Source organism: Acomys russatus, chromosome X (genome assembly GCF_903995435.1).
Source record: "Acomys russatus chromosome X, mAcoRus1.1, whole genome shotgun sequence".
Lineage (NCBI taxonomy): Eukaryota > Metazoa > Chordata > Mammalia > Rodentia > Muridae > Acomys > Acomys russatus.
The window spans coordinates 102,435,241-102,449,576 of NC_067169.1; the positions used below are offsets into that span (position 1 = coordinate 102,435,241).

General features: G+C 37.8%; 1 protein-coding gene across 1 annotated transcript in view; it reads right to left on the reverse strand.

The window, feature by feature from the left end:
* Nucleotides 1–14,336, reverse strand: part of Smarca1 (SWI/SNF related, matrix associated, actin dependent regulator of chromatin, subfamily a, member 1) — a 74,923-nt gene that overhangs the window by 22,806 nt on the left and 37,781 nt on the right. Inside the window, 2 exon segments of the mRNA XM_051141086.1 lie at nucleotides 8,699–8,812; nucleotides 9,072–9,182. Coding sequence (XP_050997043.1) covers nucleotides 8,699–8,812; nucleotides 9,072–9,182 — 225 coding nt within the window.

A 14,336-nucleotide genomic window follows, 5' to 3' on the forward strand; every position in this document is an offset into this window, starting at 1 on the left:
ATATTTTTAAAGAAATATTAGACAGGCAGATCTGGACCCGGGGGGTGGGGAGGATCTGCTCAAACTACTGCACCAACCAAGGACAATAAATGCAGTAAATATTGAACCCCTACTCAGATCTAGCGAATGGACAACACATTCACCACAGTTGTGGAGAGCAGGGACTGACTCTAACATGAACTCTGCTGCCCCCTATGTGACCATTTTCTCTTGGTGGGGAGGCTTGGTGGCACTCAGAGGAAGGATAAGCAGGCTACCAGGATGAGACTTGATAGGTTGTGACCACATGGTGGGGGAAGCGGACCCCTTCTGTCACAGACCTAGGGGAGGGGAATAGGGTGAAAGAGGGAGGGAGAGAGGGAAGGAGGGAGGGAGGAACGGGAGGATAAAAGTGAGGGGATAACAATTGACATGTAATCTGAATAAATTAATTAAATAAAAAAAATATTGGATATTAAAAAACAGATTTATTTGTAACAATCAGTACCAGACAATGAAATGAGTATGCACTGACTGTTTATTGTATTCTTAGTACTAAAATTAAGTATGGACTGAATTACTGGACACAAACCAATTCTGTGGTTTTGATCTTCATGTTAAACATCCTAGGTTCGCCAGATGTGATGTCACATAGCTGTAACCTTAGCATTTGGGGTCCAAAGTAGGAAGAATGCAAGTTTGAGGGCAGCTTGGGCTACCTTGTGAGTTCAAGAATAGCTGGCTTACACAAGAGCTATCTCATAAAAGAGAAAGGAAGGCCTGTGGTGGTTGACATCCACTTCTGGTGCCCACTGGGAGGCAGGAGAATCACTCACCAGTAAGACAGAAAGGGAGAGAGAAAAAGAGAAGGAGAGCAGGGGGAATAAAAGAGAGGGAGGCAGTGGCAGGAAAGGCAGAGGAGAGAAAAGAAGAGAGGGAAGAGGAAGGAAAAGGAGAAGGAAATGAAACCCCAAAGTTCTGAAGAGATGGGAAGCAAAGACCACTATAAACTGGAGCACTATAAGCAAAAACATGAAGGCAGAAATGCACAGGGGGACATAGGAGTCTTCTCTGGTGTGGCTTATGCTGAGTGGTCGGACACTTACCTAGTACAGGTGAAATGGTGGCTTCTATTGCAAGCACTGGAAAAATATTGAGAACAGGACAAAAACAGAGCTGGATAGAGAAGCTATCTGAAAGGTCCAGTGCATTGCAAACATAGTGCAGGTAGCTCTTGTTCTCACCACTTCCCTCTCCCTTACTAAATCATTTGATCCCCTCATTTAGGCATTTCCACATTCCAACGCTAACAACTAAGGTCCATTGCTCTATTTGCCACTTCCTTATATTTGACTCATTCCTAAGGCTGGTCACGAAGGTCCAGCTATCACAATTCATTATTTGGTTAACATGGCTAATGAGGACTTATGAACTCATCCTAGCAAAGCCACTCCTGTAGAGACACCTGCTGCTGTCTTTTCCTGGTCCAGAGGCAGCACCCCACCTCCCAGCTTGTCCCCTCTGAGGTAAAATAAATCTCTTTTGTGCTGAGAATTTGGTTTCTGGGTGTGTTCTGGGCCGACTCTGAGGCCCCTTCACTACCAGAGGCAGAGAATTGCTGAGACCTTATAACTTGGAAATGAAGTATGGTGACAAAAGGAATAGAAAAAGCATAAACTAAAACTGGAATGTAGGGGCTGGTAAGATGCCAGTTTCATTCCAAATAGCTCAGCAGATAAAAGCAGTTGCAAAAAAGACTGGGTTCAATCCCTATAACCCAGAGGGTGGAAGGAAAGCGCTAACTCCCACAAGCTGTCCTCTGCCCTCCACAGGCACACAGTGGTGCGTGCGCTCTCTCTCTCTCTCTCTCTCTCTCTCTCTCTCTCTCTCTCTCTCTCTCTCTCTCTCTCTCTCTCTCTCTCTCTCTCTCTCTCCTCACAGAATAAATAAATAAATACAAATGAGCAAGATTCCATGAGGTAGTGAAAAAAACCTTATTGCCTAGGAGTTCAGCAAGATTTTATAGAAATATGGATTGCTAAATTAAACATGGCAGCACAGAAAATGAGAGCGGTCACCTGAAATCAGCTCCCCACAGTTTAACAGGCAAACCACAATGACACATTACCAAAGCTCACAAAGTGTATGGAACTTTGCCCATTCGTCAAATGTTTATATTTGTCCCTAAAGAAATCTTTTGGAGAGCCAGATATTGGGATGCTTTAAAGCTTTCTGCAGCTTTAAATATGGCAAAACATGTTTACTCATATTTTTTGGTCGACTACAATTTCCAGGTAACCTGGACTTTTTTCTTTTAACTATTTTTTAATTAAGTATTTACATATACATTTATATTACACACACACACACACACACACACACACACACACACACACATATATATATATATATTAAACTACCTACAGCAAGAACCACGAAACAATCAAGAATTATATAAATGTTACATTCATAGTGTTTTGGCTATTTGTATTTTGCAGCCTTGTAGAAAACATCTTTGCTATCTTAGTGAGTCTAAAATTCTGAATGTAAATCAATATCTATTATATCTCATCATTATCAACTTAAAACATCTATCTAAACCTAGAAACATCTTAACCCTTAAACAACTAAGCTTAATTGTAAAACTAAACTATCTGCTCTTCAACCCCATCAGAGACTTGAGAAGGAATAAAACTAATTACATCAGTATACAGAGAGTGCAGGTTAGCAGCTTCCAAAGTGAAAAAAAAATGACAGAAACAGTTTGCTGCCTGAACAGTCACCCAAAACTCTAGGTGTAACAGATAGATATGACTCTATAGATAGATACGTCAGATAGATAGTCAGATAAGGTCTTGAAAAACCTCAGAGACCTATACAATATGGCATTTAAAGATGATGTTAATATTTTAAAGATTCTTTCACAGTAAGATAGGTTAACTCCTGGAAATACCCAGCCGACCTCAAAGAGGATGATGAGCATCAAAGAACCTCCTTATGAAGGTTCAAATGTGGCAAACAAGTCACTGGGGAAAATATCTTCATTTCTACCACAGACAGAATTCTGCCTAAAAATTGGGCAAGCTTGGATGCAGAAAGAGTCAACGGCCAAAGTCTGCCAAGACAGGGTAAGCAGTCCTCAATAGTTCCTGCCTCACAAATATGTCTGTCAGATATATTGGGCCAGGAGACTGAAGATGATGCTCCAATGTTATAGAGAGTTTTTGGGTGACTGTTCAGGCAGCAAACTGGACTTTTTATTCTGCAGTTAAATTTTCAATTGTCATCCTCTTCCATTGATAAGACTTTGGTGAACAAGTATATTACATATCAACTCCTTTAATTTTAGAGAGTAATAAAGTCACTGAAGGCGTCTCACTTACAGCAAGGTCAAAGCTTTGATGGGGAAGAACTGGCCCTGCCAGCCACAACGTGATGACAGTAAAGCAAATAAATGCTTCTCCCAGCCCCAGATGAAATAAAACCTTTTGACTGCTGATCTCATTGGCCTTGGTATACCAAATGTAGAAGGATAGACAATATAAAATAAAAATGCTAATAGTCAATAACAAGCAGACTCTCACAAACATGTTAATACCTTGTTCAGAACTAGTGAGCCCATACCAGGTGTGGTAGTGCACACCTTTAATCCCAAGACTCAGAGGCAGAGGCAGGCAGATCACTGTGAGGTTGAGGCTAGTCTGATTTACATAGATAGTTCCAGGCCAGCCAGCACTGCACAGTGAGATCCTGTCTCAGAAAAAAAAAAAAAAAAACATAAACTATTGAGCCCCTTACTAACCCTTCTCTTAATCACTGTAGGCTAACTCTTTGGAGACTCAAAATAGATAAATCATCACCATTAGCTACAGTGCTCCCAGAGATGGACAATATTCTGTTTCCTCTTAATCCACTGTCTAACCTGCAGTTATGAACCATATGTGGCCAATGGGTGCTATGAATGCATCCCAACACAAAGCCATAAATATATTTAAAACACAAGATTCTTCATTAATTTTTATAACTCAATTGTATGGGTCTTGAGGGTGAACTTTGTAGACAGCAGGGTCATGCTGCAAGGACAAAAGATAGGACATCCTTGAATGATTATTAATGTAAACATCAAAAGGGAGAGGAGTTCCAGTGTTTGAAGACCTGTGTGTACAAAACATCAGGTAGCTCCAACTCCAATAGAGCAGCTTTGCTCGCATAAAAATAAACTATTGCTTCATTCACTCTGTAGCTTTTTTTAGTTTTCTACCATGTGAGTTCCAGAGATTAAATTCAGGTCATTAGGCTTGGTAGCAAATGACCTTTTACCAGCAGAGCCACCTCTCCAGCCCAAAACGAGGCATTGCTTGAGAAGATACATATGATGTAATCCATGAAGCGCTGCAGACGATTAACTTAAACATGAGACCCTTCCAATTAGACAACCTACCTTAGCTCAGATCATAGTTCTTAAGAAAGAATGGAAGAAACAAGATCCAGAAAGTGCAAGCATTGGTCCTGTGGTCTTTTCCCTGCTAAATCCTCAGCTAGGTATTCTTAATGAGCCTCACAGCAAACCTTTAGATGTGCAGTGGCAATCCAAGGTAAGATGAAGAGAGCACAAAGCCAAGAAGAAAGTACTAGAGAAATGGCTCTCCTGTCGTCACCACCACCATGACTGCCACAACTGCAGTCTACGTTTTCACCACCACCTCTCATTTTCATATTTCAATAGTCTTCTGGGTGGTTTTCTTAATCAGTGCACCATTACCTATGTCACATCCAGGGTGATAATTTGAAAGTATAATCAAGTGTCAATGAGATGGCTTAGCATGTCAGAGTTCTTACCACAGAAGTCTGACCACATGAGTTCAGTTCCTGGGTCTCACTTGGTGATACCAACCCCAGAAAGTCATGCTCTGCCTTCCTCCTGTGTCATAGTATGCACAGGATTACACACATACACACACACACAACACAGACACACACACACACACACACACACACAAATTTAAATAAGTCTTCAAAATGTAAATCTGATCACCCTTTCCCACTTATAAATCCTACAATGCTGGAAAAGTTTACTATGCCTCAGTTCTCCATTTGAAAAATAAAGATGTAGTTTCTATAATATACAGAACTTGGAACATTAGGAAACACAAGGAAAGCTTAGATTAGTATCATTTCGCCACCCACCCACATCCCTGCTTTAAAGGCATATGAGTGGTTTCCTTGACTCGGCAGTTAGATCACAGCTTCACTGTGACCTATACACATGTCTATCTCTGATCACACTCGACTTCTGAAAAAGTGCCTCCTCCTCCCTACCTCAAGGTTCTCCTTGGCCTCATCTCTCCTCCCCTACACTTTATAGGTTGAATTCCATCATCTTATAGGTCTTCGCTTAAGTGACACTTCCCTAGGAGCACTGCCTCTCATATTCCATCCACTTTGTGTAACCCATTATACTGCCTGGCAGCCACCTGTTCTGAGTGAGAATAATACCACTGCAATGGGGTGTTTGTTTAATATTTGTCTCTGACATTATAATCTAAATTCTCAGAGTCTTGTCTTTTCATTTTCTTTATAAACATGACTACTACTAATACTAATACTAATATTAATACTAATACTACTACGATTTTATTGCTTGAGTACATAGACATGTTTATGCCACTAGGGTAGAGGCTGTGAATTAATTATGTTTCTGACAGATGATCATGATCTTGATAGTATTCTGTTAATCAGTGAATTTGTCTATCAGAATCAGATGGAATTTAGTACCCTTATCCTTTTTGTTTCCTTCAAGATGCCTACAAACAGCAACTATTTCCTTAGTTAAATAGCAATGATATTTAGGAAAACTTTAGTAAGTCCTTTATACTTGTGGTTTTCCATGGTTTGATTACCCACCACAATAGATGCTGTTGTGACACCATGTGAACTTGTAAAGAGCACACTGAGTTGATGAAGTCAGACCCTTCTCCACCAGTGTGATGCCCCACACAAGCAGATAGCAACTTCAAGTAGCAGCAAAGGGACAGTTGACAAGAGTAGGCCTTTTCCAGGAGCACGTCTGTGCTCCATCACAGCAGTAGTCCTGCAGCCAAATTTGTTTATCATTTTCTCCAAAGTGCCTATTACATCACCTAACACAAAACAGTGCTCAGTGAACAGATATTAACTGGGGTCGCCCCCACCCCTTTCACCCTTCATCTTTCTCTAACACTTTCTGTGAAGTGGAGGGAAGCAAATCGTAAACTACAAAAATGTGAACTCTGTAGTGCCTTGCATCTTCCCACTCGTGCTTTTCCTCTTCTTATGCTTCCTACCTCTTCTTTTCTCTTATCCCTTGCAGCTGTCCATTCATTGCCCTGTCTTATAAAGTTGCTTCCCTCCTCCATGTTCTTCCAGCTGGCCACCACGCAATCATTCTGAGACTTCGCTCCTAACCACAAACTGCCTTGCTAAAAAGCACTGTTTACATTCTAACTGACTCTATGGCCAGAATGGAGTGGGCATTGGAATTCTCACAGGGAGCAAAATCATACTATCTCCAAAGAAAAATAAATAGTTCCATCATCCAAGATGTTTGGTTTTTTTTTTTTTTTTTTTTTTTTTCCCGGCTACATGACTACCACTTGGCCCACCTCCCAAATGACATGTCACACTATTAATAAACACAACCCTTATTTAGGACTACAGAAATAAACAGGGTTATAGCACAAGCAGAAGTAGCCGAGAATGTCTGGATAGAAAGAACACAGTATTTAAAATCTAATAAGTGGGTTTGACACAGCAGAACAATCTAATTAGCTATATGACCTTGCACAAAGTCACTGAACCTTGCTGCGCTTCAGTTTCCTCACCAATTACAAGCAGACGATCAAACCCATGTAATGAGGTTGTTAGGATCAAATGAAGTATATGTTAAAGCATTGTGTAAATTGCAAAATGTTCTGCACAAATATTTTGTTTAGTACTCAAGATCTACTATTCCAATTAATTCTCCCTGTAAGTCTTACTGATAACATTTGATTTTTAAAAAGCTGAAAATAACGTTCCTTGCCAGGAACGGCTACAAACTTTGGTGAGGTACTATATGTCCATTTACCCTGGAAAATTAACTGTTTAATAACGATCTAACAGCTTGCACTTGGCATTTTGTTTCTACATTGTATTCGCTTTATTTGAAAATGGCTTGTAATATGCATAATCTGAGCAGTTGAATATGGTAACTTTGCTCTCCCACACTTTCCTACAAATGATTCTTTCAAAATGTAACCACATTTCTCTAACAGTATCATAATTAACACATGTATATCATTTTTAAGTTCTTTATCAGTTTTCTGAAAGACAGTCTCATTGTCCTGGACATCACCATGCAGTCCATACCGTCCTCAGACTTGCAATCCTCCTGCTTCAACTTCCAAAGTGGTAGAATTACATAAAGACATATGCCACCACATTTGAATGTTGGTATATAATTGTGTGTGTGTGTGTGTGTGTGTGTATGTGTGTGTGTGTTGAGCGTTATCGCATACAGAGCAAGGAAGACTCTTTTGATCTTGCTATAGAAAAGACTCCCACTACAGAAAAGTACTGTTAACACTCTAGAGGCCCACTCTATTTCTTAAATACAAATTAATTCTCCTAAATATGTAGTTCCTCTAGGCACATTTCAGCTACCAATCAAAATAATTGGTCATAGTTCCAACTCTAATAAAGGTGGAACAAAACAAATTTTGAAACATAAATTTCATAAATTTGCATAAGATTACAATTCTGCTGATACTTTTAAATTCTTCTTTATATTAGTGATTCTCATACCTTTGGTCAACCATCTCCACTGACTAGAAAGTCAATTTTCACATACTATAATAACCTTGTATTCTTAATCTCTCAAGAATATAAATGTAGTATTATAACCACTAAATTTCACAGTAAAATTTGTATCTATTTGAATTCTAAAGATCATGTTATTTTAAAAGTATATGACTAATTACTGTGTGTATTATTATCTTTACCATTTATGTAGCTACTAACCACCAATGGGGCTTTTATTAACCTATGAGCAATAAACACAAAAATACTGTTTCTTAGTTCTATTAAAAAAATTATTTAAAAATCATATCATATATGAAACTTCATTTTGAACCACATATTTGTTCTTTGTACACATTCTTTGACAATCCAAACACTAAATTTATTGTAAGAACATTACAGCTATTACTGTTGAACTATTGGAGACCAATTGTTTTCATTGATTACCCTTTTGAATGACTTGATAGTTTAATCATTACTACAAGTTTAAAACATTGTTACATGCTCTTAAATTATTTAATATTAAATGGAGTGCATTGTGTTTTTTTAACCAGTGTTTGCTGTGCTGTTATATCTTAGGAACTATGATTTGGCAATAATATAAAAAATCAGAATATCAAACCATGTTATAAGAGAATTCTACGACAGCACCCAAGAGATTATTGGGGGCAGAAGAGATGGTTCAGCAGTTGAGAGGACTTGATACTCTTCCAGGTTCATTCCCCAATCCCGACACAGTGGCTCACAACCACCTGTAACTTCAGTTCCAGGGAATCTCACACCCTCTTCTGGCCAGTGTGGACACCAGGCACACACGAGGTGCACCGACATTCATGCAGGCAAAACACTCATAACAAATAAAATCATTTTTAAGAGATTATATCACACTAATTTTAAATTTTACCTTATAACCTATAGTCTTCCGATAATAAAGAATCTCCTTTTCCAGGAGCTCAAATAAGCGTGGTGGAAAAAACTGGAAATCCTGAACATTTGGCTGTTTCGGAGGCCGAGGAGCCTGTGAGGGAAAAATACATTACATACATACTTGTTTTCATGAAGCACAAATCTAATATAAGTAACTCTGGTAATTTTTTTTTTTACATTAGAAAAAATAAATACAACAGAATCCCTTCATATGACTGGCCCACATCAAGTGCTGAATGTACTGCTATATTTTAGAAACTATGGTTTTGTAACAAGAACATCTGAATCACAAACCGTGATATAAGAGAATTCCAGAACAGCGCAAAAAAAGCAGCCCTGTGCAGTTTTACCTTTGGAATCTTTGGCTCACTGACTCGCAAAGCCTCTCTAAAATAGGCGTCCACTGCGTAGTTGGCCTTGCGTTCTCGTTTAGGAGGTTCAATCCATTCCACTATACCAAGCTACACACAACAAGCAAGAACAAGAGGTTTCATTACTCCAGGCTATTTTCTCAGCACCACATGCAGTAAGGCAGTAATTAGAGGCAATTAAAACCCACTTCATAAATCCTACTTCTACCAGCAAAGTTCTAAAACTCTGCTGTAAATCAAGTTTAGGAGCAAAGATGAGGTTCTTTTGCATTTTTGAAAATAATTTTAAAATTATTCCCCCTTAATTGAGAATAATCTGAACAATCTGCTTAGTATCTGACGCCAATTTAAGCAAATAAGTAGTGACTCTCATAAAAGGAAAGAAAGTGTTGATTCTGTGCATGTTAAACATCCAATAATAGTTCAGGAAGGCAACAAGAAGCAGCATGACAGACACATACATCTTCAAATCAAGAAAAATGATCAGAAGGAACTTTTTAGGAAGGTAAACTGCGGTGGAATCAGGAAAAGCCACTGGAATCAAAAAGATTCAGACTTGAATCTGAATCCTAGCATTTCACTGGTCATATACCTTTGAGGATTATTTCTGCTTTCCACAAAAATGAGAATACTTAATACTTACCTGTAGGATTAAATATGACCACAAAAGATCTGGGAATCTAGCTCAGAAGTACTGTGTATGGATTAACTTGTGCAAGGCCCTGGGTTGGAGCCGCAACACCAAACACACTCACTTATATCTGAAGGTATTAGCTAACTGTCCAACAGTTAAATGTCAGGTATTATAGCTGGAGATTGTATTATTATTGACTTGTGGCATTACAAAATTACCCCACTATCAGCTAGGAAATGCATTTAAATAGTCCACAAACCAAACTGCCAACACAAAGTTCTGGAGTCCAAGGGAAAGTTTTCCTATCCTCTGGTTTCTTTTTTTTTTTTTTTTTTTTTTTTTTTTCTCAAGTTCACAATTTTTAGCTTAGTGACTTTTAATAAAATGGCCCATAGGGGCATTAATCTATCATTTATCTTTAATCTATCATTAATTTATCATTAATCCATCTGTTATCTTAAGGTTGATTTTAATATGGCATCCTAGGAAAAGAGTGGAGGGCAAGGCTGCATGTGACTCTGTGTTAGAACAATTGCTTAGCATGCACAAGGCCCTTTGTTAAATCCCTAAAACCACTTAAGAAAACTATGGATAATAAGCTAAGAGTATGATTAGTGATCTACAAGTTCTTACAATGTTGAGAAAAGTAAATCCCATATGAAGGCTTATAAGTCAAAGTCTATGTACTAGCCAAGAATAGTTTGCTGTTGACTCGTAAGATTCAAACCCATGTGCAAAATTACAAGAAACAACACCATTATGCAATATGATTGAACATGGCTGCGGGTGTAGCTCAGTTGTAGACTGTTTGCCTAGAATACACAAGGGCGAGATGGCAAACAGTGAAAGGAACAACCCTAAGAGAGGTAGGATTCCCAGCACTTCAGAATTCAAGCACAAGCTGTCATCTGATGTAGAAGCTGTAAATAGGATTTCTTTTTGTAAGCACACTTATTTATCTATTTGTTTGTGCGCACATGTGTGTATGTGTGCATGCATGTTCATGCCATGTCGCACCTGTGAAGATCAGAGAACAACTTTTAGGAGTCGGTTCTCTCCACCATACGGATCCATACGGATGCCAAGGATTGAACTCAGGTTGTCAGGCTTTCACTGAGCCATCTTGCTCACCCTATAAAGTGAGATTTCTTAATTACAAGGAAAGTTAGAGTAAATGGCTTTTAATGTCTTCTAACTCTAAGAAGTTATAAGAAAGCATAATGTGGTGCTTCAAAAGTAAATATCTGCGTCTATGGCTAGAGATGTGCATCAGTGGTAGATAACTTGCCTAGCATGTAAGAAGCCCGGGGTTCAACAGCACATGAAGGAAGGAAAGAACAGTGGGGGGGGGGAGTGAAGGAGTACAGGAAGAAGAGAGATGAATTGTGCTTTTTATACCAAATGAGCCAGTGTGTTAGGTGACAGTGATGGAGGGCAGCTAGATTTTATACATAGCTCAATAGACAGCAACAGAGGATTCCCCAAAGGAAGCTGGCTATCTAGGTTAGCCCAATCGAGAAACCCTATCTCAATATCTAAGGCAGACACCTACCAAGGAAGACATCAGATATCAACCTCTGGCCTCCATACACATGTGAACATCCATGTGCTCTGACATTAATGTGAACAGACATACACATGCACACTAGCAAAAAAATATAAATAATGCATAATTTAATCTTTCTAAACTGAAGTAAAAATTTATACTTGAAACTAACTTTTTAAAAGGAGTATATTTGGCCATCGAATCTGTATTTTTTTTTTTTTTTGAAAGTCTGGATGTTGAAATTTGAAATTAAGTGTTAAAGGCCAATTCTTGAACTTTCAAAAACAGATTAACTTATACTGAATTGGCTTGTTTTAGATGAAAGTATATTAATACTGACTTTTTCAAGTTAACTTATTGAGGATTAATGTCAGCTACCATGATTTAATTATGAGGCATGCTAGTAGAGTAATGTAACTGATTCAAAATAATCAGATGTGAAAATCTACCTTAGCGTATAGTTTCTAAGATTTATGGACAGTATACCTTAAGACTTGCAATTCTCTTCAGAAACAATGTGAACCTAATTTATGATCCTATCTAGAAAACATAAATGCACAGAAATAAGATATAATCACAACTTAGGATACTCAAAAAGTCTGATTTTGGATATTAATATTAATGTTAGACCTTTGATTATAAAAATCACCATAATATATCTTATCTGTAAATGATAATGTTTGCTAAAAATTAAAGCATGGGAAACACTATTATATTAAACATACACAAATATTTTACTGGCACTAATCTTATTCTAAAACTGTGAGTGGAGCTAGGGATGTAATTCAGCAATATAGGATGTCCTGAACATGGCAAGTCCCAGAACTTTAAAAAAAGAAAGAAAGAAAGAAATTCCAATGATACTTGGGTTCTGTTAATATTTTTTCTACTTTATAAAACACTCTTAGTACCAATAACCCATAGAAATAATTGGAGAATAAATAAAATTCATATCATATAATTAGATCTAAAAAACATATTAGGCAAGCAATTTCCACCCTGTGCAGAAAGGCCATCACCTCCATCTAAGCAGGATAAAGCACAAAGCAGTGTAAGTTAAAATTGCAAATAAAACAGACAAATATAAGTCAAGAAACAAAACCTATCACAGGCAAACGACAGCAAGAAAGTGTTGTCAGTATAACAGGTGCGATGCAATTTAAAATGGTTCAGCTCTCATTTTTCAATAAAACGAAGATCTAAAAAATAGTTTTATTTTAGTAAAACATCATTTCTATCAGTTCAAAACTGTGTTTTATGGAACAATTTAAGCAACAACAATAATAAAGCCCTCATAGGTCAAAAATAAACAGACATGAGTCTATAGCTATATAAATAAACAAGGGCAGAAATAATTGACAGAGTATAGTTAGCTTATTACAGAAATTCCCAAGTAAGAAATAGAGATAGAATGAGAAAATTGCCCTCCAGCAAACATCATAACAATGACTCCCCCAACAGATGCTAAGATCATCATGTACAAGCTTGAAAACATCCTTCCCCAGATAGTTATCAGTTACACAAGCAAAAATACTAAATTTGTAGGAAAGAAACAATGCAAATGCCATCCCCATCTACTACTAAGGGAAGAAGGGTAACATTACCCATAAAATGATAGGCTAATATCACTGAATCTGTGATAATATGTACAAGACTCAACATCCCTTCTGGGCTATTCTTGCCAAAAATGCATCATCTCAGTAAAATTATTTTTAAAACTGTCCAAAAAACATGTTACAAATAACTGATGAATGCTTTTCCAAAGTTTCCAGGTCACAAAAAAAAAAAAAAAAAAAAAACTGGAAAACTCTCACAGTAGGAGAGACTAAGAACATACACAGAAGAAAAAAATGTAATGTAGGCTAAGAGATTGAAAAATAAACTACAAATGGGGAGAAGACATTAGCAAAAGACAAATCTGAATAAAGGGACATTATTTAAAATAAACTAAGTATTCAACTAGCAACAATACAAAACCAAAGAAAATAATTCCATTGAAAGCAATCGACAAAAGATTTAAGTCAAAGAAGACAAAGAAATAGTAGTTAAGTATATGAAAATATGTTCCACATATCATCAGGAAATTTCAGATTAAAATAAGGTGAAAACATCTTCACCTGTTAGAAATGGAGAAGAGACTAGCAGGGGACAAGTAATGTGAAGGAAGAAGTGGGGAAATGGAAAGGTCTCTGAGAGAAGGAGACAGAAAAATACAAAAGGAAGGAGGAGGGTAAAATAACAGTGAGGATGTCTGAAAAAGTCATAAGGAACCATATATTAACTATCTAACTAAAAATGCCTATAATACCTATTACACCTGTGTATTAGGTACACATAAATAGTTTAAATGAAATCTTCTCATCTCATCTGGCAATGTTCTCCCAAAGAGGGACAGACTACTTGATAAATGCCCCAACATCAGGCACAAGAATTCCTCTTTTGAGTTGTTGGTAAGAAGCACCCAAGAGATTCCCAAAACATTGCAGGGTACTGCTACTAACCTTGGTTGCCCCGCAAGACTGAAAAGTAAGTCCCTATTACTGAAGAATCCATTTACCTCAGACACAGCAGTTCCAGAGTTTAAATTTACTTGAATGCCTCCTCCTTGAAGACTAGCTTTCATGGTACCAGAAAGTGCCACACAAACTTCCAAAGGAGGGAAGCGCCAACATTCCTATGCAGCTATACTTATGAACCATATTAATGATGGGCATGGCACAATAACCCTAAGGGTGCAGCAGTGGCATGAATGCCTTGGCAGAAACCAATAGCTCTTTAAATGTACTTAAGGCCCACTTGAGAGGAGGGAAACCATGCCTGGTATTAGAAACCTAGCCAATGGCTAGTGATGCCATTGAAATGTGCAGAGAATCTGCAACAATCACGATATTAAACCAAGATAATTCCTAACTACATTCTGAATATTTATCCTTATACCCACAGATACAAGTGCAGCTATTGCCCTGCGTCGAGGCTTTGCAACAGAGACCATCACAGAAAGCCATAACCAATCAAACTGCAGAGTTTTGGAGGCCAGTCCAAACTGATATATCTACAGCACTCC